Below are 26,341 nucleotides of genomic sequence, written 5' to 3' on the forward strand. Positions count from 1 at the left end.
TTCAATTTTATTGGGTTAATCTAAAAGGACATAATGAAGAACATCCAACACAAGATACAAGTCAAGTTTATTATTATAGCGCTTTTAACAAAAGACATTGCCACAAAGCAGCTTTACAGAATTTTAGTGACTTTACATATGAGCTAATTTTATCCCTAGTCTATCTCCAATGAGCAAGCCTGTGGCAAGGAAAACCTCCCTCAGATGACATGAGGAAGAAACCTCAAGAGGAACCAGACTCAAAAGGGAACCCATCCTCATTTGCGTGATAACAGATAGTGTGATTATAACATTTTTAACAGTTTTAACATGAAGTCTGTTTTGTTGATGTTATAAACTCTTCATTGATGGAAACTTGAGTGCAAAACTGTTCATGACAACTACAATCCTAAAGTTAGCAAGTCAACTGTAGTCCTCAGCCATAAAAGCATTACTGTGTCTAGAGTGTTTTCCAAGTGCGACTTTTGACTGTCCATATGGGGCCGTCCTCCACAGGAGCGATGTGATGAGACTCCAGCCAGACGTAGGGCATCAGGATGGATCAGGCAGGTCTGAGGAGCAGAAGAGGTCAGCATCTCAATCTCAGGATTGACATGTAACTCAGAGGAACAGATGGGAGGGGGGATTTGTTAGCACTACAGTGGGTGGAAGTCGTGAGACCATTGAGAGCAGTAATATGCTTCAATTCCAGTGCTTCATTAACCAGCTTAAAGTACAGTCACTCAGATAGCAGGCCAGATGTTCTACAACCCCGATTCCAAAAAAGTTGGGACAAAGTACAAATTGTAAATAAAAACGGAATGCAATGATGTGGAAGTTTCAAAATTCCATATTTTATTCAGAACATAGATGACATATCAAATGTTTAAACTGAGAAAATGTATCATTTAAAGAGAAAAATTAGGTGATTTTAAATTTCATGACAACAACACATCTCAAAAAAGTTGGGACAAGCCCATGTTTACCACTGTGAGACATCCCCTTTTCTTTTTACAACAGTCTGTAAACGTCTGGGGACTGAGGAGACAAGTTGCTCAAGTTTAGGGATAGGAATGTTAATCTATTCTTGTCTAATGTAGGATTCTAGTTGCTCAACTGTCTTAGGTCTTTTTTTGTCGTATCTTCCGTTTTATGATGCGCCAAATGTTTTCTATGGGTGAAAGATCTGGACTGCAGGCTGGCCAGTTCAGTACCCGGACCCTTCTTCTACGCAGCCATGATGCTGTAATTGATGCAGTATGTGGTTTGGCATTGTCATGTTGGAAAATGCAAGGTCTTCCCTGAAAGAGACGTCGTCTGGATGGGAGCATATGTTGCTCTAGAACCTGGATATACCTTTCAGCATTAATGGTGTCTTTCCAGATGTGTAAGCTGCCCATGCCACACGCACTAATGCAACCCCATACCATCAGAGATGCAGGCTTCTGAACTGAGCGCTGATAACAACTCGGGTCGTCCTTCTCCTCTTTAGTCCGAATGACACAGCGTCCCTGATTTCCATAAAGAACTTCAAATTTTGATTCGTCTGACCACAGAACAGTTTTCCACTTTGCCACAGTCCATTTTAAATGACCCTTGGCCCCACGGGCGCAGATAGAGGGGGGGACGGGGGGGATTCGTCCCACCCAGATTTAAATTTACCTCGTTCGGTCCCCCCCACTTATAGGGAGGAAAAAACGTCTATGCTGTCTTTCTTTGCATAAGGCAAACCTCACGGAAAAATCAAAAGACTAATTACCATTCGGTTTATTGAGGTGCACAGCACATAGCTGCAACTGCGCAGACTGCACGGGTTGCAAGCTCGAGCTTGGTTGCTATGGTTACCCACAACAAGTTTGACAGGCATATCGGGGACAGCTCCTCCTAGTTCAGGACCCCAACACAGCATGATGAAGGGTGCCAAAAGGCAGAAAACGATTGCATCGTTTTAAAAAAAAAAAAACGACTGTAAGTAAACTGTGCCTTACTTTATTATATCACCTTGCAATTTTTTGATAGTCTGTTCAAAGTAATGTCGTAGTGAAAGTAAAATCGTATGGAGTAGAGAAGCCTTTCTGGTAGCCTCCTTCTTTCGGTGGCAGCCTGTAGATACAGTGCTCAGAAGGCAGTTTTAATGTTTAATCTGGCGTTCCCTGCCATAATTTCAGCGAGCATATTGTTTCATAAGGAAACTTTACGAAGAGTTGTTGACTGACTGCCGCTCACGCAACACACAGGCATAGTTAGAAAGTCAGGATGCACTGGTTTACACTTTACACACACACACGTAGCCCAGCCTCTCGCTATGTTTAACAGTTGGAACTTAGCGGTTTTAAAACTAGTTTTGCAATTTCTGTGCGTGATGATAATGTGTAAACTTTGGATTTCCATAGGCTATGTTAAAATGTTATCATTCTCCTGGCCTGTAGGTAGTTCCTGGTGATGGCAGTGAGGGAGGTGAAATAACATGTATACACACTACCGTTCAAAAGTTTGGGGTCACCCAGACAATTTTGTGTTTTCCATGAAAAGTCACACTTTTATTTACCACCATAAGTTGTAAAATGAATAGAAAATATCGTCAAGACATTTTTCTGGCCATTTTGAACATTTAATTGACCCCACAAATGTGATGCTCCAGAAACTCAATCTGCTCAAAGGAAGGTCAGTTTTATAGCTTCTCTAAAGAGCTAAAATGTTTTCAGCTGTGCTAACATGATTGTACAAGGGTTTTCTAATCATCCATTAGCCTTCTGAGGCAATGAGCAAACACATTGTACCATTAGAACACTGGAGTGATAGTTGCTGGAAATGGGCCTCCATACACCTATGTAGATATTGCACCAAAAACCAGACATTTGCAGCTAGAATAGTCATTTACCACATTAGCAATGTATAGAGTGTATTTCTGATTAGTTTAAAGTGATCTTCATTGAAAAGAACAGTGCTTTTCTTTCAAAAATAAGGACATTTCAAAGTGACCCCAAACTTTTGAACGGTAGTGTATATATAATATAAAAAAAAAATCTCCTTCTCACCCCCCCCCGGGGGGGTGGGGTGGGGGGGTGGTATCCATGTCATCCTCAAGCTCGGGTCCTCTACCAGAGGCCTGGGAGTTTGAGGGTTCTGCGCAGTATCTTCGATGTTCCTAGGACTGCGCTCTTCTGGACTGAGGCTTCAGATGTTGTTCCTGGGATTTGCTGGAGCCACTCTCCCAGTTTGGGGGTTACTGCCCCAAGTGCCCCCACTACCACGGGGACCACGCAACCCTTGACCTTCCACATCCGTTCCAGCTGCTCTTTCAACCCTTGATACTTCTCAAGTTTCTCATGTTCCTTCTTCCTGATGTTGGCGTCAGCTGGGATCGCCACATCTATCACCACCACCCTCTTCTGCTCTTTGTCCATCACCACTATGTCCGGTTGGTTAGCCAGGATCTGTTTGTCAGTCTGGAAGCTGAAGTCCCACAGAACCTTGGCCCTGTTGTTCTCAGCCACCTTCTGTGGTATGGCCCATTGGGACTTGGGTACTTCTATTCCATACTGGTTGCAGATGTTCCTGTATACTATCCCAGCCACTTGGTTGTGCCTCTCCATGTACGCTGATCCAGCTAGCATCTTACACCCTGCTACTATGTGCTGGACTGTTTCAGGGGCTTCTTTGCACAGTCTGCATCTTGGGTCTGATCTACTCTGGTAGATCCTGGCCTCTATGGCTCTTGTCCTTATGGCCTGTTCTTGTGCTGCCATGATTAGTGCCTCTGTGCTGTCTGTCAGTCCTGCATTATCCAGCCACTGGTAGGATTTCTTGATATCAGCCACTTCCTCTATCTGACGGTGGTACATACCATGTAGGGGTTTGTCTCTCCAGGTTGTCTGTTCCTCCTCCTCCTCTGCACTCTCATCAGGGTTCTGCTGCCTGAGACATTCACTTAGCAGTTCATCGTTTGGGGCCATCTTTCTGATGTATTCTCGGATTTTCGATGTTTCATCCTGGACCGTGGTCTTGATGCTCACTAGCCCTCGGCCTCCCTCTTTCCGCTTAGTGTATAGTCTCAGGGCGCTGGACTTGGGGTGGAACCCTCCATGCATGGTGAGGAGCTTTCTAGTCTTGATATCTGTGGCTTCTATCTCCTACTTTGGCCAGTTTATGATGCCAGCGGGGTATCTGATGACTGGTAGTGCGTACATGTTGATGGCTCGGACCTTGTTCTTACCATTCAGCTGACTTTTCAGGACCTGCCTTACTCTCTGGAGGTATTTGGCTGTGGTTGACTTCCTTGTGGCTTCTTCATGGTTTCCATTAGCCTGTGGGATGCCAAGGTACTTGTAGCTGTCTTGGATATCTTTTTTGGATATATATATATATATATATATATATATATATATATATATATATATATATATATATATATATATACACATACTGTACACACACGCACACATACATATATACACAAAATGGAATCATTTGCTAACAACTCAGTCCCCCCCAGTTCAAAAATCCTATCTGCGCCCCTGCTTGGCCCAGAGAAGATGTCTGCGTTTCTGGATCATGTTTAGATACGGCTTCTTCTTTGAACTATAGAGTTTTAGCTGGCAACGACGGATGGCACGGTGAATTGTGTTCACAGATAATGTTCTCTGGAAATATTCCTGAGCCCATTTTGTGATTTCCAATACAGAAACATGCCTGTATGTGATGCAGTGCCGTCTAAAGGCCTGAAGATCACGAGCACCCAGTATGGTTTTCCGGCCTTGACCCTTACGCACAGAGATTCTTCCAGATTCTCTGAATCTTTTGATGATATTATGCACTGTAGATGATGATATGTTCAAACTCTTTGCAATTTTACACTGTCAAACTCCTTTCTGATATTGCTCCACTATTTGTCGGCGCAGAATTAGGGGGATTGGTGATCCTCTTCCCATCTTTACTTCTGAGAGCCGCTGCCACTCCAAGATGCTCTTTTTATACCCAGTCATGTTAATGACCTATTGCCAACTGACCTAATGAGTTGCCGTTTGGTCCTCCAGCTGTTCCTTTTTTGTACCTTTAACTTTTCCAGCCTCTTATTGCCCCTGTCCCAACTTTTTTGAGATGCGTTGCTGTCATGAAATTTCAAATGAGCCAATATTTGGCATGAAATTTCAAAATGTCTCACTTTCGACATTTGATATGTTGTCTATGTTCTACTGTGAGTACAATATCAGTTTTTGAGATTTGTACATTATTGCATTCCGTTTTTATTTACAATTTGTACTTTGTCCCAACTTTTTTGGAATCGGGGTTGTATAAAGTAACTGGGTTCTTCCAGTGGGTGGGGACAGGCCACTATATCTAGCCCTCTGAAGGGAGGTGGATTAGTTGGGTCATGGGCACTGTCTGTTATGTAGTAGTCCTGTAATGTGCATGTAATCAGGCGGTGCAAACATAGTGCAGTACAGTATTCTGTTTTGTAGACAAAGTTTTTTTTGTTTTTGTAATAATTACTTGAACTTTTATTTTATTATTATTATTTACAACCCTGATTCCAAAAAAGTTGGGACAAAGTACAAACTGTAAATAAAAATGGAATGCAATAATTTACAAATCTCAAAAACTGATATTGTATTCACAATAGAACATAGACAACATATCAAATGTCGAAAGTGAGACATTTTGAAATTTCATGCCAAATATTGGCTCAGTTGTAATTTCGTGACAGCAACACATCTCAAAAAAGTTGGGACAGGGGCAATAAGAGGCTGGAAAAGTTAAAGGTACAAAAAAGGAACAGCTGGAGGACCAAATTGCAACTCATTAGGTCAATTGGCAATAGGTCATTAACATGACTGGGTATAAAAAGAGCATCTTGGAGTGGCAGCGGCTCTCAGAAGTAAAGATGGGAAGATACCAATCCCCCTAATTCTGCACCGACAAATAGTGGAGCAATATCAGAAAGGAGTTTGACAGTGTAAAATTGCAAAGAGTTTGAACATATCATCATCTACAGTGCATAATATCTCATGTCATCTCATTATCTCTAGCCGCTTTATCCTGTTCTACAGGGTCGCAGGCAAGCTGGAGCCTATCCCAGCTGACTATGGGCAAAAGGGGGGGTACACCCTGGACAAGTCGCCAGGTCATCACAGGGCTAGTGCATAATATCATCAAAAGATTCAGAGAATCTGGAAGAATCTCTGTGCGTAAGGGTCAAGGCCGGAAAACCATACTGGGTGCCCATGATCTTCGGGCCCTTAGACGGCACTGCATCACATACAGGCATGCTTCTGTATTGGAAATCACAAAATGGGCTCAAGAATATTTCCAGAGAACATTATCTGTGAACACAATTCACCGTGCCATCCACCGTTGCCAGCTAAACTCTATAGTTCAAAGAAGAAGCCGTATCTAAACATGATCCAGAAGCGCAGACGTCTTCTCTGGGCCAAGGCTCATTTAAAATGGACTGTGGCAAAGTGGAAATCTGTTCTGTGGTCAGACAAATCAAAATTTGAAGTTCTTTATGGAAATCAGGGACGCCATGTCATTCGGACTAAAGAGGAGAAGGACGAACCAAGTTGTTATCAGCGCTCAGTTCAGAAGCCTGCATCTCTGATAGTATGGGGTTGCATTAGTGCGTGTGGCATGGGTAGCTTACACATCTGGAAAGACACCATCAATGCTGAAAGGCATATCCAGGTTCTAGAGCAACATATGCTCCCATCCAGATGACGTCTCTTTCAGGGAAGACCTTGCATTTTCCAACATGACAACGCCAAACCACATGCTGCATCAATTACAGCATCATGGCTGCGTAGAAGAAGGGTCCGGGTACTGAACTGGCCAGCCTGCAGTCCAGATCTTTCACCCATAGAAAACATTTGGTGCATCATAAAATGGAAGAGGCGGCACGGTGGTGTAGTGGTTAGCGCTGTCGCCTCACAGCAAGAAGGTCCTGGGTTCGAGCCCCGGGGCCGGCGAGGGCCTTTCTGTGTGGAGTTTGCATGTTCTCCCCGTGTCCGCGTGGGTTTCCTCCGGGTGCTCCGGTTTCCCCCACAGTCCAAAGACATGCAGGTTAGGTTAACTGGTGACTCTAAATTGACCGTAGGTATGAATGTGAGTGTGAATGGTTGTCTGTGTCTATGTGTCAGCCCTGTGATGACCTGGCGACTTGTCCAGGGTGTACCCCGCCTTTCGCCCGTAGTCAGCTGGGATAGGCTCCAGCTTGCCTGCGACCCTGTAGAAGGATAAAGCGGCTAGAGATAATGAGAATGAATGAGATAAAATGGAAGATACGACAAAAAAGACCTAAGACAGTTGAGCAACTAGAATCCTACATTAGACAAGAATGGGTTAACATTCCTATCCCTAAACTTGAGCAACTTGTCTCCTCAGTCCCCAGACGTTTACAGACTGTTGTAAAGAAAAAAGGGGATGTCTCACAGTGGGAAACATGGGCTTGTCCCAACTTTTTTGAGATGTGTTGTTGTCATGAAATTTAAAATCACCTAATTTTTCTCTTTAAATGATACATTTTCTCAGTTTAAACATTTTATATGTCATCTATGTTCTATTCTGAATAAAATATAGAATTTTGAAACTTCCACATCATTGCATTCCGTTTTTATTTACAATTTGTACTTTGTCCCAACTTTTTTGGAATCGGTGTTGTATTTTGTGTTAAATTTCTGCTGCTAATATGGGAAATAAAACATCTTTTTATATAAAAGATATAAAACCCAATAAAACATCTTGTATTAAAAGTTCTATCTTTGGCCGTTGTCCATCAGATGATATGTACAGTAAGAATGTGTTAATTTTTTGTAAAATGATTTTAACAATGGGCAGCACGGTGGTGTAGTGGTTAGCGCTGTCACCTCACAGCAAGAAGGTCCGGGTTCGAGCCCCATGGCCAGCGAGGGCCTTTCTGTGCGGAGTTTGCATGTTCTCCCCGTGTCCGCGTGGGTTTCCTCCGGGTGCTCCGGTTTCCCCCACAGTCCAAAAACATGCAGGTTAGGTTAACTGGTGACTCTAAATTGACTGTAGGTGTGAATGTGAGCGTGAATGGTCGTCTGTGTCTATGTGTCAGCCCTGTGATGACCTGGCGACTTGTCCAGGGTGTACCCCGCCTTTCGCCCGTAGTCAGCTGGGATAGGCTCCAGCTTGCCTGCGACTCTGTAGAACAGGATAAAGCAGCTACAGATAATGAGATGAGATGAGATTTTAACAATGATTTAGCATTTCTTATCCATTTATTGGCCAGTTTCACTGTCAAAAAAGCCCAAAGTCCATCAGTTTCAGGGGGGCTCCGCCCCTGGACTCCGTTGGGGGCCTAAGTAGCCCCCAAACCCCCGCCACCACCTTTTATTTTTGAAAAGTGGAGAACCCTGAGATATCACCACTATCCCCTCTGTGGTTCAGTACTGGACTGGTCTTGTTGGTGACCTGAACTGGAGCAGTGTGTGGAACCTCCCATACAGATACTTCCTTACAAACAAAATAAGGGAGGTGTTTTTGAAACTGATTCATAGATACTATCCTGTCAAGCATTATCTGCTTAAGTTTAAGAGAGACATTTGTATGGACTGTTCATTGTGTGAGACGGACCCAGAAACAATAATGCACCTGTTCTGGCAATGTCCCTTTACCATCACATTCTGGACAGAAATAACCCAGTACACTACAGTTGGAGAAGGATTTCGGGAGTCATTTGTGATCAGAAAGTCCCAGCAAAAGTGAAAGGTAAAATGTAATAGACAGTTGTGAGACCAGCTGTGATGTATGGATTGGAGACTGTACCCTTAACGAAGAGACAGGAGGCAAAGTTGGAGGTGGCGGAGTTGAGGATGTTAAGGTTTGCGATGGGAGGTTGGACAGGATAAGGAACGAGCACATCAGATGGACAGTACATGTGGAGAGCTTGGGAATTAAGCTAAGAGAGATGAGACTGAGATGGTATGGGCACATCCTGAGAAGAGATGCAGAGCATGTTGGAAGGAGAATGTTGAGGATGGAGCTGCCAGGCAAAGAGGAGATACATGGATGTGGTGAGAGAGAGAGAGGACATGAAAGTGGTAGAGAAGGCTGCAGAAGACAGGCAGCAATGGAGACAAAAGATCCGCTGTGGTGACCCCTAATCGGGAGCAGCCAAAAGAAGAAAAAGATTACAGCCAAGCTTGACTCTGATTTTTCTCTGTGTTGGAAATATCTCATCTCATCTCATTATCTCTAGCCGCTTTATCCTGTTCTACAGGGTCGCAGGCAAGCTGGAGCCTATCCCAGCTGACTACGAGCGAAAGGCGGGGTACACCCTGGACAAGTCACCAGGTCATCACAGGGCTGACACATAAACAACCATTCACACTCACATTCACACCTACGGTCAATTTAGAGTCACCTAACCTGCATGTCTTTGGACTGTGGGGGAAACCGGAGCACCCAGAGGAAACCCACGCGGACACGGGGAGAACATGCAAACTCCACACAGAAAGGCCCTTGTCGGCCACGGGGCTCGAACCCGGACCTTCTTGCTGTGAGGCGACAGCGCTAACCACTACACTACCATGCCGCCCTGTTGGAAATATGTACTATCTGATTTCCATAACAACAAAAGCAAAAAACAGAAAGAGTTCTCATCCCATTCTCATTATCTCTAGCCGCTTTATCCTTCTACAGGGTCGCAGGCAAGCTGGAGCCTATCCCAGCTGACTACGGGCGAAAGGCAGGGTACACCCTGGACAAGTCGCCAGGTCATCACAGGGCTGACACAGAGACACAGACAACCATTCACACTCACATTCACACCTACGGTCAAACTCCACACAGAAAGGCCCTCGTCGGCCACAGGGCTCGAACCCGGACCTTCTTGCTGTGAGGCGACAGCGCTAACCACTACACCACCGTGCCGCCCACAGAAAGAGTTATATATAATAAATTTGTTGATAATTTTAGGAAAATACCATATTCGTTCAAAACCTTTATTTACAGCCTTTGAAAAGGAAACTGAACAGTATATCAAAATCATATTTAAAAAAAAAAGCTGCTAAAACTTTTAATTTGTGCTCATTATTTATTATCTTTATTTGAAAACTCCCCCTGGAGTCTTAAGATTAAAATAATAATAACAATAAATCATCTTCTTCTTCTTCTGTCGATTTATTGCCAGTTAACAATCGATGTGTATTACCGCCATCTACCGGGCTGAGGTGTGATCTCAAGGGATATTAATCGTTGCAAATGCCTGCATGAGGATAAATCAAAACTGAGCCTGTAGTCAGACCTTGAGCAGGTCACGTCTTAATTATATCACTGTTCTAATGAATGTTCAGATGTATGTGTGTGAGTGAAACCTTGGCGATGGTATATAATAATAAGATGTTCTTATGATAACAATGTGCAGACAGATATCAAAGGCCATTCCTTAGGTCAGAGATAGCAAAGGGCAAGATGTTCCTGATAGAATGTTCAAAAAGATATTAATATTATGTCTCGAGCAATGTGTCATCACAACAGTATAGTACACAGTGAGACACAAGGTCACAGAAGAATTCTAGCCTTCTAGCTGAAATAGTAAAATAGAATGGAGTAGAATATTAACAATATTAAGAGATGTATGCTTGAGTTAATCCTTGCTCTTCTTGACGTGTATTGGTGCTCAGAGGGCGGGCATGCCCTATCAGCCCTCGTCCCACCTCACCGGAGCTTAGAGAAACTCCGGCCAAATTGTCTAGAATTTGTGTAGAATGCTAAACCACAGCGATTCATCCAATCCCGTGGGTTTTCCTCGGGGTCTGGGTACCTTAACACAATTTCCCCTCCCATTGGTGACACGAAAGGACAGTCTCGAGATTAATTATTCTGTGTTAACTCATACAGACGTGCACGCACTAATTCTTCCCGTGGTATTCTCCACAAGGATAAACCGATTCTTCCTGTGATGACCAGTCACGAGGATAAACAAATCGTCCCATGAAACCATTCATGAGGATAAACAAATCTTCCCGTGAAACCCTTCACGAGGATAAACAAATCTTCCTATGAGGATAAACAAATCTTCCCATGAAACCATTCATGAGGATAAACAAATCTTCCCATGAAACCATTCATGAGGATAAACAAATCTTCCCATGAAACCATTCATGAGGATAAACAAATCTTCCCATGAAACCATTCATGAGGATAAACACATCTTCCCGTGAAACCCTTCACGAGGATAAACAAATAAACAAGTCATTGCAGACTGATAACAAAAAAAAACTAAATTCTATTTGCTAGTTGAGTGTCCTTTAAATATTGTGTTAGAGCTGTTACTGCTGATTGTGTGAATGGCTGACTTAATAAGTTGTCTATAGTTACAGATTTTCTTAATGTTCTCCCCATCTTCTCTCTTTCACTGGAATACTGTGTACAGTGTATAAGAACATGCTCAACCTTTTCTACTTCTCCACAGTGTGCACAGGCCCCAGAATGATGTTTCCCTATTGTATACAACCCACTATTTAGACTTGTGTGTCCTATCCTCAGCCTCGTCAACCAAACCTCCTCCTGTCATTTCAGTTCACCACCCCTTCTAAACACCACCTCCTTTTGTAAATTATATAGATGCCTTCCTTTCTCCTCTGTATTCCATCTCTCCTGCCACATTTTGTTGATGTTGTCTTTAACCCTCCTGTCATGTTCACCCCCCACCCCTTACTTTAGTGTTCCAGGTCAAATTTGACCGGTCTGTTTTAACTGCTCTTAAACTAACACAAAAACCATTAGTCACCACCAACGTTTTATTTAACACTCTTTAGCTGTGAACAATGCCTCAGAGTAGTGGTTAACATGAATAACTACATTCAAAATACAAAAAGGCACTGAAAATTTATAACAAAATGAAGGTAATGTAAAAAAAGAAAGGGAAAACCAGAGACCAAACTCCTCAACATGAAGTGTGTGTGTGTGTGTGTGTGTGTGTGTGTGTGTGTGTGTGTGTGTGTGTGTGTGAATTTATGGACATGAGTGGCATTTGACACTCAGGTCAGAGTGGGCCTTGCAAACGTAGCGATCAAATTTGCAGCATCTCAGGCTTGTTTTATTGTCTCGAGGGGCACAGAACTCACAGCGCCTCCTTTTCTGCCCCTGTCCTTTTTGGGGGAGAGCGGCCAGGGCAGCGGCTGGGGCTTGCACACTCCTAGCCAGACTGGCAGAGGCTGGTGTGCGGGGAATGTGCTGGCGCCATTGAATAAGAGGAGTCACCAAAGCTTTCCCCAGCTCTGCTAGGAAGAGTCTCCTCTTGAAACACTTCCCCTGATTCCAGGTTGGGTCGATCGCTGTCCACACCACATATGCATTGCATGCAAACACATCAAGGATGTTGTGGAACACTGCCACAGGCCAGCGGGCTGTCATTCGCTTGCAGGTGTATGTACCAGTAAGCTGCAATGAAAGGAACAACAAATAAAATTATGTAAACAATTTTGTATGTCTTACACAAAATGCTAATATATATATTTAGGCACTGCCTAAAAGCGGAGCTCCCATCTGTTTCTGGGTTGTAGAATTTTCTTATATCATAGCCAGTCTTGTTCATTATCTCGTTATCTCTAGCCGCTTTATCCTGTTCTACAGGGTCGCAGGCAAGCTGGAGCCTATCCCAGCTGACTACGGGCGAAAGGCGGGGTACACCCTGGACAAGTCGCCAGGTCATCACAGGGCTGACACATAGACACAGACAACCATTCACACTCACACCTACAGTCAATTTAGAGTCACCAGTTAACCTAACCTGCATGTCTTTGGACTGCGGGGGAAACCGGAGCACCCAGAGGAAACCCATGCGGACACGAGGAGAACATGCAAACTCCGCACAGAAAGGCCCTCGCCGGCCACGGGGCTCGAACCCGGACCTTCTTGCTGTGAGGCGACAGCGCTAACCACTACACCACTGTGCCACCCCCATAGCCAGTCTCTTTTGTTTTATTTCTTTACTGGCTAGCACTGGCCATGAGGCGGTGTGTATGACTGGTAATTACTAACACTGACCACTAGGCGGTGTGTATGACTGGTAATTACTAACACTGGCCACTAGGTGGTGTGCATGACTGGTAATTACTAACACTGGCCACTAGGTGGTGTGCATGACTGGTAATTACTAACACTGGCCACTAGGGGGTGTGCATGACTGGTAATTACTAACACTGGCCACTAGGCGGTGTGTATGACTGGTAATTACTAACACTGACCACTAGGCGGTGTGTATGACTGGTAATTACTAACACTGGCCACTAGGCGGTGTGCATGACTGGTAATTACTAACACTGGCCACTAGGCGGTGTGTATGACTGGTAATTACTAACACTGACCACTAGGCGGTGTGTATGACTGGTGGTACATGTACACGGACAAACCACAAAAAAATCTACTCGATGGGTTTACCATTTTTTCTTAGGTATGGTGCTCTGCTATGGGTCACATAAATAAAATAAAACGCATGATGGATGAAACTACACATTACCTTATCAAGGCAGTCAACGCCTCCTTTGTTCCTGTTGTAGTCCTGGATCATAAGGGGCTTCCTGTCCTCTGTGGTGCTGACAGTGGCGTCTTTGTGTAGCATGCTCATCAGGATGACATTTCTATTTTTCTTGGGCACATATGACACAAGAGTGTGTGTGTCAGTGAAAGCAAATTTTGATGACAGTGCCTCTCTTCCTCTGGTCGATACCAGTGCAGGAGGAAGTTCAGGCTTGTTCTTCCTCACTGTCCCTACCATGGTGCGCTTTCTTTTCAGCAGCTCCTGACCAAGAGCATATGATGTGAAGAAGTTGTCACGTGATATTATGCCCTTGGAGACCAGTTGTCATGTCCAGCACAACACGCATGCCCTGTTTATTTTTCGGCCCTTCCAGTACTGGGTTTCCCCATGTATACCTGCATATTCCAGGCATAGCTGCTCCTGGAGTCACATGCTGCCCAGATCTTTATTCCATACTTCCCTGGTTTGTGTGTGTGTGTGTGTGTGTGTGTGTGTGTGTGTGTGTGTGTGTGTGTGTGTGTGTCTGTCTGTGTTGGGGTGGCGTGCATGGGGATGTTTTCTCATTTGATGGATGAATATAATCTGGATACCCATTCATTTCCTATGGCAGTCACTTTTGACCGGGAACACTACAGGTGTAATAAGGTTGACTAAAACACTGAAAATTCAATGTAAGTGGTGATCATCACTTTTATATGTTCAAGTACACAGTGTGGAGGATATCATAAGGTCTTGAGGCAATCAGATGTAAAAAACAATATTTGTGAGTGTTTTAAGTTGTAAATTGGTCACATTTGACCCGAACATGACAGGGAGGTTAATTATTAGAGTAGAGTGGGGGGAAAAGCCCCCGTGGGGTAATACGCCCCCGGCCTGTTTTACCCAAAATAACCACCAGATGGCGCAAAGTTACATTTCTATTGTTGCTATGAACTGGCTTGACAACGGGGATATACAAATATCCACTGTGGATCGCATATCAGCAACGCAGCGGAGAGAAATCAAATTTCATGGTAAGTGATATAATTTTCAGATATCAGTAAAACTGTATTTAGATAGCTGCTATTTCGTCAGATATCACAGCTGTGTATGTGGTATGAGTAGACAAGTCAGTACGTTAAAAAAAATACATTAGGTATAAAAAGTTGAATCACATTTTGAAAGTAAGACCCTTTTTTGTAAAAGCGTAGTCTGTGGGGTAAAACGCCCCCTTAAAGGTCCCATGGCATCATTTTTTCATTAATTGTGCGGTGGTCTCTAGTATGAATGAATGCCCTGTGAGCCGGTTTTGGTGAAAAAAAATGCTGTGGTTCTCCTGTTTCAGGCTGTTCTAGTTTGGTGGAGGAGCAGGTGGCAGGAGAGCGACAGGATTTCAGCTCTTATCATTAATATTCATGACCTGTAAACGTGTTACCTCTGATTGGCTAACAGCACTGTGATGCTACCTCCAGTGGGTCAGAACAAGCGGATGTGGGTGTCTTACTATGGCGAGAGAGAAGGAACAAACCGCGAAGGGAAAAATACCGCGGGCGAGGAAATAAAATAAATTCAACAAATGTTTGGGTTTTTACTGAACAAACAAACAAATAAAATGAACGAGTGACCTAAAAAAAAGAATGTGGGTGTCTTTGTAAAAACTGTTTTGATTGGCTATTATAACAGAGCATGCTGCATGCTTTTTGGTTTTGTAGCGCAGAGTACCTGGCTAACTGCAGGAAGCAGTTAGCTGCACAGCTAATGTAGCCATTGCAAGGCTAACGCACCGATTTTAAAACACGGCAAAACATAAGCTCATAAGTTACAGTCAATTTCCAGACTAAACTCAGTTTAACAGAGCATGCTGCATGCTTTTTGGTTTTGTAGCACAGAGTACCTGGCTAACTGCAGGAAGCGGTTAGCTGCACAGCTAATGTAGCCATTGCAAGGCTAACGCACCGATTTTAAAACACGGCAAAACGACTTAACAGTTATACACTTACTTGTTCGGTGTTTGTGGCTGATGCGGCAGGGATGCTTGGTACAGACCCAGGCTTCAGTGACAGTTGATGTGCAAAACCTGCCCTGTACTGTCCCAAGTTGTGGAAACATTCATCAGGAAAATGCTTCCGACAAACACACACCGTCTTAGGTAGACTCGACGGCGTATTATTGGAGTAAATAAAATTAAGCCACTGCGTCTTCAGGGGCTCTCCCGTCGGCAGTAAAAACAGACTCCTTTCTGTGTTGTCACATCCATGTACAGCGCAACTTCCATGTTTGGTGGCAACTTTTGAGCTGGGCGGGGCAATCCATACAGTGGGTGGGAATCCAGAGGGGGGGGCGTGGGGATCATCTCACTTGCTGACGTAGTAAAGGGAAGAGCCTATCAACGCGCCATTTTGACGCGCCATTCTCAAATGTTGACAAAGGGTGGGCATAGTTTGGTTTACACATTATGAAATTTCTAGCCACTGGGGTGATGTAAGAAGGTCAGAGGAACTCATTTTAACGTTAAAAAACCTCAGAAAGTGAAAATTTCATGCCATGGGACCTTTAATGGCGGGGTAAATGGCCCCCAGGGGGCATCGTTTCCGTTTATCATAATTACTGTATTTCATACATTTCTGAATAGCAGATACATAGTTTTTAATAACATCTCGCTTACCTGGTTGAGTAAAGCAAGTAATTTGAACTTAATCTCATCTCATCTCATTATCTCTAGCCGCTTTATCCTTCTACAGGGTCGCAGGCAAGCTGGAGCCTATCCCAGCTGACTACGGGCGAAAGGCGGGGTACACCCTGGACAAGTCGCCAGGTCATCACAGGGCTAACACATAGACACAGACAACCATTCACACTCACATTCACACCTACGGTCAATTTAGAGTCACCCGTTAACCTAACCTGCATGTCTTTGGACTGTGGGGGAAACCGGAGCACCCGGAGGAAACCCACGCGGACACGGGGAGAACATGCAAACTCCACACAGAAAGGCCCTCGCCGGCCCCGGGGCTCGAACCCAGGACCTTCTTGCTGTGAGGCGACAGCGCTAACCACTACACCACCGTGCCGCCCAATTTGAACTTAATATTAAAAATAATTGAAATTAAAAAAAAAATTGAAATTAAAATGCGAAATATAATAAAATAATGCATCTATTCATTAATTCAGGGATATTTTATTGTTTCTTTCACCTTATAGGCTTAAGTAAACACTTTTGCTATCCAAACAGCTTTTTTTGAGTGAGGGGGCCTATTGCCCCACTGGGGGGGTAAAAGGCCCCCTTGACACAATGTTTGTTTTTGTTAAAAAAAAAAATTAAGTATTAACTTTAGGTGGCATTATTGTTCATGTCACTGTTGTCAAAAACTATTATTAAAATAAACACATGGTTCAGGCGGCACGGTGGTGTAGTGGTTAGCGCTGTCGCCTCACAGCAAGAAGGTCCTGGGTTCGAGCCCCGGGGCCGGCGAGGGCCTTTCTGTGTGGAGTTTGCATGTTCTCCCCGTGTCCGCGTGGGTTTCCTCCGGGTGCTCCGGTTTCCCCCACAGTCCAAAGACATGCAGGTTAGGTTAACTGGTGACTCTAAATTGACCGTAGGTGTGAATGAGAGTGTGAATGGTTGTCTGTGTCTATGTGTCAGCCCTGTGATGACCTGGCGACTTGTCCAGGGTGTACCCCGCCTTTCGCCCGTAGTCAGCTGGGATAGGCTCCAGCTTGCCTGCGACCCTGTAGAAGGATAAAGCGGCTAGAGATAATGAGATGAGATGAGACATGGTTCATTTCAACTTGGAGAAAAACTGAATTTTCCTTAAGGGGGGCTTAATGGGACTTCTAACTCAACCTCATTTGCCTTGATGGCCTCTTTGGCCATTTTATCCACTTCCTCATTACCCTCAACCCCCTTATGAGCTGGAACCCATGTGAACTGAATAAAAGTTTTATGTTGATTTAGCTTAAATACGGGATGGTTAGCGCGCGCGTTCCCTCACCTCGCCCACAATAAATCATGCGAGCGGCGCATGAATATGACGTCACGTGCATTTTCCCGGGCTTGGGTGCTTCAACCAATCACAGTCCGCCTAAACTTTACCTCAGGCTATAGTCGGTCAGATTAGCGTTATTTTTGTTTGTTTATTTCTTCAATACTTCATTGTTTCATATTTACCTTGGAAGTAATAAACTACCAGAAAATATATATAGACAAAGTTTTTGGATTAGTTAGTGCTTTTTTATCGTGTTGTAGGATGCAAGATAATAGCAAGTGGACCTAAAGTGTACTGTGTCCCTAATAGCGCCTGACCGGGCGGGTAGTGCACTAGATAGGGCGCGAAAGTCATTTTGTGTAGTGCACCTATATAGGGAACGGACAGCTATTTGGATTGTTACCCTGCTTTGTTGATTAGGACGTGAAGTGCTAGCTTTGATGCTAAATTGAAGAAGTGTCCAGCTTTTGTAAAGCTTTCTGTTGTGTCAGATATCAGAAATAGGGCAGATTTTATCCAGCCATGGACCTGAGAGATTTTGAGGCGGATAATTCGGTCAGTTGTCGGCTGTCCTCTCCTGTCCCTGAGCTCTGCAGGACTGAAGACTGTTGTCTGGGTATTGATGAGGCCGGTAGAGGTCCTGTCCTGGGTCAGGAAAAACTTCTTTTTCTTCATTAATTAATTAAGCTCGGGCTCTTATTTCTTTTTAAATTGCTGGTCTGTGTTCTTTAAAAAAAAAGTCTGCAAACTGTTGTTAAGGATTGTATATCTTTGTCACTGTTTGATTTCTCTGTGCTTTAGGTCCCATGGTGTATGGAATATGTTTCTGTCCTGTGTCCAAAAAGGAAGACCTGAAGAACCTGAAAGTGGCAGGTCAGCTTCATAGATCAGCGTGCATGTGTCAGGGAAGGAATAACACACACAGGGGCGTGCTGTTACAGGAAAACAATCAGCGGAGTGGAGTGGCGTGTACGGAAGCCGCGAGAGGCCCTTCATATAATCTTTTTTTATTCACCTTGTTATTCTGAGATAACAACATAATTAATTCAGGATCTCGAGAAAACAACACAACTAATTCGAGATCTCGAGAAAACAAAACCGTTATATCGAGATCTCGAGAAAACAAAACAATTATTCCGTGATCTCGAGAAAACAAAACAATTATTTCATGATCTCAGCTGGATCACTGTATCTCCGTCGGTAGAGACGAAGCCGGGCCAGTCTTCTGCGGAGGTGCCGTGGACTAATTTTGAAATGATCCCTTATTAAAAGACTTAATGCAATCTCTCCCTGTGTCAACCCCTGATCAAAATATTGCCTTATTAGGTGATCGATTATTCCAGACATTCTAATGACCAAAGTTGCGTCTATACAGAATGAGAAATAGCCCCAAAGTCAGCATATCACAAGTCTCTTGGCGCACCTGAATGAACCATTTCTCAGCTGTTTACTCGAGATCATGAAATAACGGTTTTGTTTTCTCGAGATCTCGAATTAGTTGTGTTGTTTTCTCGAGATCCTGAATTAATTATGTCGTTATCTCGGGATAACAAGGTGAATTAAAAAAAAGGATTATATGAAGGGCCTTTCTCAGCTTCCATAGGAGTGGAGTTAATGTAATCACCCTAAAGTGGATTATTTTCCAATCACAGTGTGTCCCTGTATGTTTCATTCCTCTTTCATTGACACTATAGCGATCTGACAGTCAATTCATTTCTTACTAGCTACAATTATCAACACCTTAAAGTGCATATCACGGGTAAATCATATTTGCCAACTTTTCAAAATTCTCATGGGGGAGAAAAGTGCGTGGGGCAAGTGGTGTAGTGGTTAGCGCTGTCGCCTCACAGCAAGAAGGTCCGGGTCCGAGCCCCGTGGCCGGCGAGGGCCTTTCTGTGTGGAGCTTGCATGTTCTCCCCGTGTCCGCGTGGGTTTCCTCCGGGTGCTCCGGTTTCCCCCACAGTCCAAAGACATGCAGGTTAGGTTAACTGGTGACTCTAAATTGACCGTAGGTGTGAATGTGAGTGTGAATGGTTGTCTGTGTCTATGTGTCAGCCCTGTGATGACCTGGCGACTTGTCCAGGGTGTACCCCGCCTTTCGCCCGTAGTCAGCTGGGATAGGCTCCAGCTTGCCTGTGACCCTGTAGGACAGGATAAAGCGGCTAGAGATGATATGAGACAGAGTTTTTGAATTGTTGATATTGTTCTATCATTACTATGGGTGGGGCGGCACGGTGGTGTAGTGGTTAGCGCTGTCGCCTCACAGCAAGAAGGTCCTGGGTTCGAACCCCGGGTCCGGCGAGGGCCTTTCTGTGTGGAGTTTGCATGTTCTCCCCGTGTCCGCGTGGGTTTCCTCCGGGTGCTCCGGTTTCCCCCACAGTCCAAAGACATGCAGGTTAGGTTAACTGGTGACTCTAAATTGACCGTAGGTGTGAATGTGAGTGTGAATGGTTGTCTGTGTCTATGTGTCAGCCCTGTGATGACCTGGCGACTTGTCCAGGGTGTACCCCGCCTTTCGCCCATAGTCAGCTGGGATAGGCTCCAGCTTGCCTGCGACCCTGTAGAAGGATAAAGCGGCTAGAGATAATGAGATGAGATGAGATTACTATGGGTTATGGGATTCGTATATCAGGCATGAGATAGTTCAGAGTGAAAAATCTGAAATAATACTCGTCTTGAATTTTAATATAATAACAATGAAATGTAAGTCTTAAATCAGATTGTGAGCTGAAAAATCTCATGCCTGAATATTGTATACATACAGAGACCCACAGAAAATAACAAGTGATGCTTTAGAAGAATGTTTATAATTTCTTAAAATACTCACTAGTGAATGAAAGTATTATTGGATTGCATCAAATGTGTTTTCCTTCTGTAAGCTCATGTAAAATACAGAGAACTATAATCTCATCTCATTATCTGTAGCCGCTTTATCCTGTTCTACAGGGTCGCAGGCAAGCTGGAGCCTATCCCAGCTGACTACGGGCGAAAGGCGGGGTACACCCTGGACAAGTCGCCAGGTCATCACAGGGCTGACACATAGACACAGACAACCATTCACACTCACATTCACACCTACGGTCAATTTAGAGTCACCAGGTAACCTAACCTGCATGTCTTTGGACTGTGGGGGAAACCGGAGCACCCGGAGGAAACCCACGGGGAGAACATGCAAACTCCGCACAGAAAGGCCCTCGCCAGCCACGGGGCTCGAACCCGGACCTTCTTGCTATGAGGCGACAGCGCTAACCACTACACCACCATGCTGCTAGACCAAAGTCATATAAGTAAAAATTTATGATGAAAGTAAGAAATGCCGTTACCGACTTGCTCAACTAAGACTGATTTGACTTCATTGATTGTGGGTTGACTCTCATTAAAGCAGGTGTTATAACTTATCCTACCTGCATGCATTTTAACTGATAAAACGTAAAAGGCTAATTAAATAATCAGATGAACTGAGACAATCATATTCTGAAGCAAGTTAAATAATTTTATACCGGTAACTTAAACACACAATACAAGTTACATGTATTAATCTAAATGCAGGTAAACAAGTGTTGTTGTTTTTGTTGTTTTGTATCCAAATGAGAGTCGGAGCTTACCCGTCTGTGTTCTCACTTCTTGAAGGCCGATCTTGTGGCTGATTTGTTTTGAAACGATCTGACTTTCAGTTGTTTGTTCAGTTCTCCGTTCATTCACTTCTTCCACATAAGGGCGAGATGGCAGCAATATCCAGTGGAGAAATCAGATGGCTGCTCCACTCATTCTTTATTTTGTCCATACGGAGTATTCTGCTATTACTGCTCGGCTCAGGCAATTACTAAAATCCGGGACGGAATGGGACAAAACATCACTGATTTTAGCAACAACCCTCGGCTCACTCCGGGAGGACTGGTGTAATTGAACTCACTTTCCTTTAATAAATAAATACTTTCCTTTTCTTGTTTTCTTTTTCTTTAATTGTTGATACTGCACCCTCTTTCAATCCAGGCTTATAGCCAACGCTCCTCAACAGATCAGAGGTCTCGTACGAGTCTTCAGTAAAATGTGCAGAACAGAGGCGAGACCACTTCATAGCACCCAGTGTGCCTGTGAACTTCTCGCAAAACGCGTCCAAATCTTTGCAGTTTGAACATTTTTAGGCCATGAATGCAACGTAAATCCACCTTCTGTCGTGTTGCTGGCGGGTGCAGCAACACATCTACGTGGCATGGCGATAAATTACGTCAAAATGGAGGATCGGAGTTGCAGTCACCTCTGTGTTTTAGCATAGCGGAAATGGTGATGAGACCGATAGACTTCCTGCTGTGACGTTACGGACGTCAAGGTCATTCACTCAGACCGCTACCTATATGAATCACTTTAATCATAAAAATGACTGTATTAGATTTATTGTTAACGCTTAAAACTATTCCTGTGCCATTCTTGAGGTCTCAAGGCATTTATAAACGAAAGTGAGGCCATGGTTCTGTGTTTATGCTTTCACGATCTTTTGGTCGTTGCAAAAGTAGAAAAGGCTTTCAATACGCAAATTGTACATGAATAATTACTCAAACTTCCACTGGAAAAAAAAAAGTTGATTCCCGATTACTTGGCGTATCCGATCATGTAACACCGTTCCACAATTATCGACACCCAGATGATTGATTATTTAAAAAAAAAAATTGGTATATGGTATTAAGTTAACAAAACATATAGTTTTTATTTAAAATGTGTTTTACATAACTTATATTTAGTACAAAATCTCTTTTATATAAATATATGGATGTCAGTGTTTACGTAAATGAGGAAGTAATTCTAATGTTTGTAAACAAATGAACTGATAATGTTTAACCTGCATCAGAAAATGTTTTTGTTCCATTTTCTGCCCACTTTCTAAGTATTTTTGTAGATCACATTTTGTTCGTCATTTGTTGTTGTTTGTATTAATTTCTAGTTTTGTCGTTTACCAATAAATGTCAACAGGCAATTGAGATTGTAACCACATGAAAATCCAGGTCAAAGGTCGCACGTGATTCCTCGAACCAAAATTATAAAATGTCTCCTGATATAGAGATCTTGCACGTGATGTCACATCCGCTCCAGATTGTAAGCAGTCGCCATTTTGTCGGTCAAACGCCATATTTCCGCCGTCTTTCCAACACTGACTTTGTGGGGTTTTTTTTTTCGCCCAAATCTTCAAATATTACCGTGCCACAATGCCGGAGAGTTGTATGGCATATAAATGCCACAACAGGAGAGGTCAGAAATCGGGAAGAAAGTTTCATAGGCTGCCACAGGACCCTGACAGGCGTGCAAAGTGGATTGCTGCTATCGGCCGGGCCGATGCAAACAACAAGAACAAGGCATGGGAACCGACTGGAAAGAACGATCACTGGCGCCTGTGCAGAGATCTCAGGTTCGCCATGTATTTATTTCAGTATATCCATGTGGTTATTCGCAACACAAGTTTATGACTTGCTCTCATAAAAAAATTCCGGGAAGTGGGAACCTGAGAAAAGGCTTGGGGCGGGGGGGTGGATTGGGTCTTTAGTGGTGTGACAATCAATGTAGTCTCTAGATATAAAATTATTTTACACTTTTTTAGGGGTCACATGAATTTCTGTAAAGATAACTGTGCAGAGATTTATAAGCACGCAGTGCTTCACCACTGAACAGCGAGGGAAAGTTAATGAGGTAATTATACACGTCTGGGTATTCCGCTGGCAGTTCAATATCCACTGACACGGTCGTGAAAACTACGTCCGGTAAGCCATAAGGGTCACTAATCCGTAGGTCATTTATTTTAGACATGTATCTAATTATCTGTTCATTAGAAAAATGAGCCATGTAGTCCGTCGGTTGAAATTTATCCATTTTGTACACGAGTGCAGCAGTATTCAGCTGTGTTTTTTACCGACAAAATGGCGGCTGTGTACTTTCCGGTCACGTGACTGCAAGAGCTCTATTGTAATGTGTGGTAGATATTTACAACAAACTGCAAACAAAATATATTTTCTGAATGGATTAGAAAAATCTGAATATTTCAGGCATGTATTTTTTTTATATGCTTGGAATTTAATTCTGCTCTAATTCTATTTATTGAAATCAGATTCCAAATACTCTATAAACATTCCATTCTGTTATGAATCGGAAAAAAAAATTATTATAAATCACAGCACTTTTTTTAAAGTACTTCATCTACTTCAACAATGTTACACAAAGATCGATCCATAGCAGTTGTAAATGACACAGGGTGTCGATAATGGTGGACACCGGTGAAAGTGATCGCTATTGCCAACACCTTACGCACGTGACTTCTCAAACGTACGTTTAGATACAAAATGGCAACTGCCGAATGAAAATGTCAGAAACAAAGTAGGTTTTGACAAGGAGATCATGAAATATCGGTGAATTTGATCAGTAAAAACATGTCCATGATCTTTCCACCATGCTTACCTGCACTGATAACGTCTGGGTTTTCATCAAATTGCTGATCGTACTAAAAAAAAATTTCCATCTCGGGTAACGAGCTGCGTCATCAGACGACAAGATCAAAGAGTGGGGGGGGGGGTCTTCTCGTTGATTGATTTAATTAACCAATAATAACTGTTGGAACTGAAACTTATCTTTTTTTTTTTAACTTATTTTTTATTTGACAACTACATACATACAAACAAACTTAACAAGCACATGGGAGATGTATATTATATACAGTTACACTTGCTTGTACTTCTAGAAATTAAAAATTTCTCTTTTTTCCCCTTTTCCCCCCTCTCTTGATGTTGAATATATCTTCGTAAATATTAGTCCATATTCTCGTACTTGTACGTCATAATTCCCCTCGACCAAATCTCGCCTCCATTCCGTTAGCCTTGATCAACATTCACTTTAGTACGAGTACTTTTCAAGTAAGAAAAAAAAACCCAGTGGAAAAAGAGAGAAAAAAAAATATATAAAAATAATTTTTTAAAAAATTAATAAATAAATAAAAACCTGCACAGAGTACATGCACTTTACAAGTGAGAAAATCAACAGTACAGAGTACACACACTCTACACGTGGGAAGGAAAAAAAAACAGTACAAAGTACATGCCCTATACAAGCGAGAAAAACAACAGTACAAAGTACAAATCTTTTACAAGTGAGGAGAAAGACACGCTCCAAAAAAGACCGCAGAATAAGTGTACTTTACAAGTGAGAAAATACAGAGTACATGTACTTTACAAGTGAAAAAAAAACAGTACAGAGTACACGCACTTTACAAGCAAGAAAAACAGTACAAAGTATGAATCTTTTACAAGTGAGAAAAAAAGACACGCTCCAAAGAGAAGAAGAGAGAGGGGGAAAAAAAGTGGAGGAGATTAGAGTTCTGGCATTGCTTGTTTTAATAATGACCATCTTTTATCAAACAAGTCTGTTTTCAACTGTAGTCTTGCTGTAATTTTCTCCATGATAAACACATTTTTTACCCTGTCTCTCCATTGTGTTATACTTGGAGGCCGTGGTTTCAACCAGGAAGCTGTTATTGTCTTTTTTGCGATCAGCAGCAGGATTCTTAGTAAATATTTAGAGCTCTTGTCTGTCATACTGTCAGGAATTATACCCAAAATGTACAGTGCCGGTTCCATAGGAAAATTAATACCCATAATCTGTTTAATTTCCTTCTGAATATTCTCCCAGAAATCTTTTATTTTTGGGCAATCCCAGAATATATGGGTGGTGTCACCCACCGCTCCACACTCCCTCCAGCATAAATCAGTTGTATTGCTATATTTTGATGTAATAAACGGGGTGTTGAAGTAGCGCATTTTTACTTTCCAATCGAATTCCCTCCATGTTGGGCTGTTAGTTAGTTTGTGTCCCTCTTTAAATGTTTCCTCCCATTCTTCATCTGATATTATGATGTTGGCTTCCAGCTCCCATTTTTCTTTGATGTCGAAGTTATCATTAGATTCATGTTGTAGTGCTTTATAGATTTTTTTGATATAACCCCTTTTTTTGACTTGTCCTCTGAAAATGACCACAACACTTCCTCTAATTTAGATGGTGTCTTAAAATATTCTCCCATTCCTGATGTTTTTGTAAATAATCTCTTAGCTGTAAGAATTTGTAAAAGTCATTAGCTGGTAAGTTAAATTCTTTTTGAAGTTGTGTGAATGATTTCAATGTTTGTCCCTGAAACATTTGATCGATATATATTAGCCCCTTGTTAGCCCATTTGTTAAATCCAGAATCCATGGTAGATGGTACAAAATCTGGGTTCTTTGCTATTTTAGTAGCCCTGCCTACAGAATTCAACAGTTTCAACTTCTTTCGTACTGCTGACCAAATTTTCATTGTTCCCCTGATTCACTCATTACCCATTCTGATTCTCCTCCGAGCCTTTTCAGTCAGGAATGGGAGTGATTCTAAAGATACCGTACCTGCGGACATGCATTTTGTTCCATCTCCACCCACACTGACTCTTTCTCTTTAGTGATCCACATAATTAAGGCTCTGAGTTGTGCTTAAGTAATTTCTTAAGTTAGGTAAGTTCAACCCTCCCCTCTCTCTTTTTTTTTTTTTTTACTAAGAAGCATCTTGTATTTAATTCTTGCTTTCTTATTTTGCCATACAAAATTCGATATAATTTTGTCCAATTTTTTTAGAAAAGCACCAGAAACCACAATAGGCAACAACTGGAACAAAAACAACAGTCTTGGCAATATATTCATTCTTACTGCTTCTACTCTTCCCACCAGATTCAAGGATAAAACTTCCCATCTAGCCAAATCACCCTTTATTGCAGTTATCAGTTTCCCATAGTTAGCTTCAAATAGCTGTGCTGTATCAGGAGTAATAATTATACCCAGGTATCTAAACCCTTTTTCAGTCCATTTAAAGTTGACCTTTTCTTTAAGTTTCACTG

General features: G+C 42.7%; 2 protein-coding genes across 3 annotated transcripts in view; one reads left to right on the forward strand and one right to left on the reverse strand.

Moving 5' to 3' along the window:
- Positions 1 to 11,825: 11,825 nt before the first annotated feature.
- LOC132866787 (uncharacterized) lies at positions 11,826 to 16,160 on the reverse strand. Of its 2 annotated transcripts, XM_060899564.1 has the most exons (3): positions 15,463 to 16,160; positions 13,463 to 13,591; positions 11,826 to 12,384 (listed from the first exon to the last, which is right to left on the reverse strand). In XM_060899564.1, the coding sequence occupies exons 2-3, from the start codon at positions 13,568 to 13,570 to the stop codon at positions 11,956 to 11,958; spliced, it is 537 nt and encodes a 178-aa protein (XP_060755547.1). In that variant the 5' UTR covers positions 13,571 to 13,591; positions 15,463 to 16,160; the 3' UTR covers positions 11,826 to 11,955. The 2 variants fall into 2 exon arrangements, with proteins under 2 accessions (XP_060755547.1, XP_060755546.1); XM_060899563.1 differs by lacking the exon at positions 15,463 to 16,160 and having other exon boundaries at positions 13,463 to 14,153.
- Positions 16,161 to 17,546: 1,386 nt separating this feature from the next.
- rnaseh2a (ribonuclease H2, subunit A) overlaps positions 17,547 to 26,341 on the forward strand; it is a 33,740-nt gene continuing 24,945 nt past the window's right edge. The window contains exons 1-2 of the mRNA XM_060899053.1: positions 17,547 to 18,097; positions 18,250 to 18,321. Of these exons, the coding sequence (XP_060755036.1) occupies positions 17,971 to 18,097; positions 18,250 to 18,321 (199 nt within the window). The 5' untranslated portion in view covers positions 17,547 to 17,970. The remainder of the gene's footprint in view (positions 18,098 to 18,249; positions 18,322 to 26,341) is intronic.

This window comes from Neoarius graeffei, chromosome 18, assembly GCF_027579695.1.
Source record: "Neoarius graeffei isolate fNeoGra1 chromosome 18, fNeoGra1.pri, whole genome shotgun sequence".
Classification (NCBI taxonomy): Eukaryota; Metazoa; Chordata; class Actinopteri; order Siluriformes; family Ariidae; genus Neoarius; species Neoarius graeffei.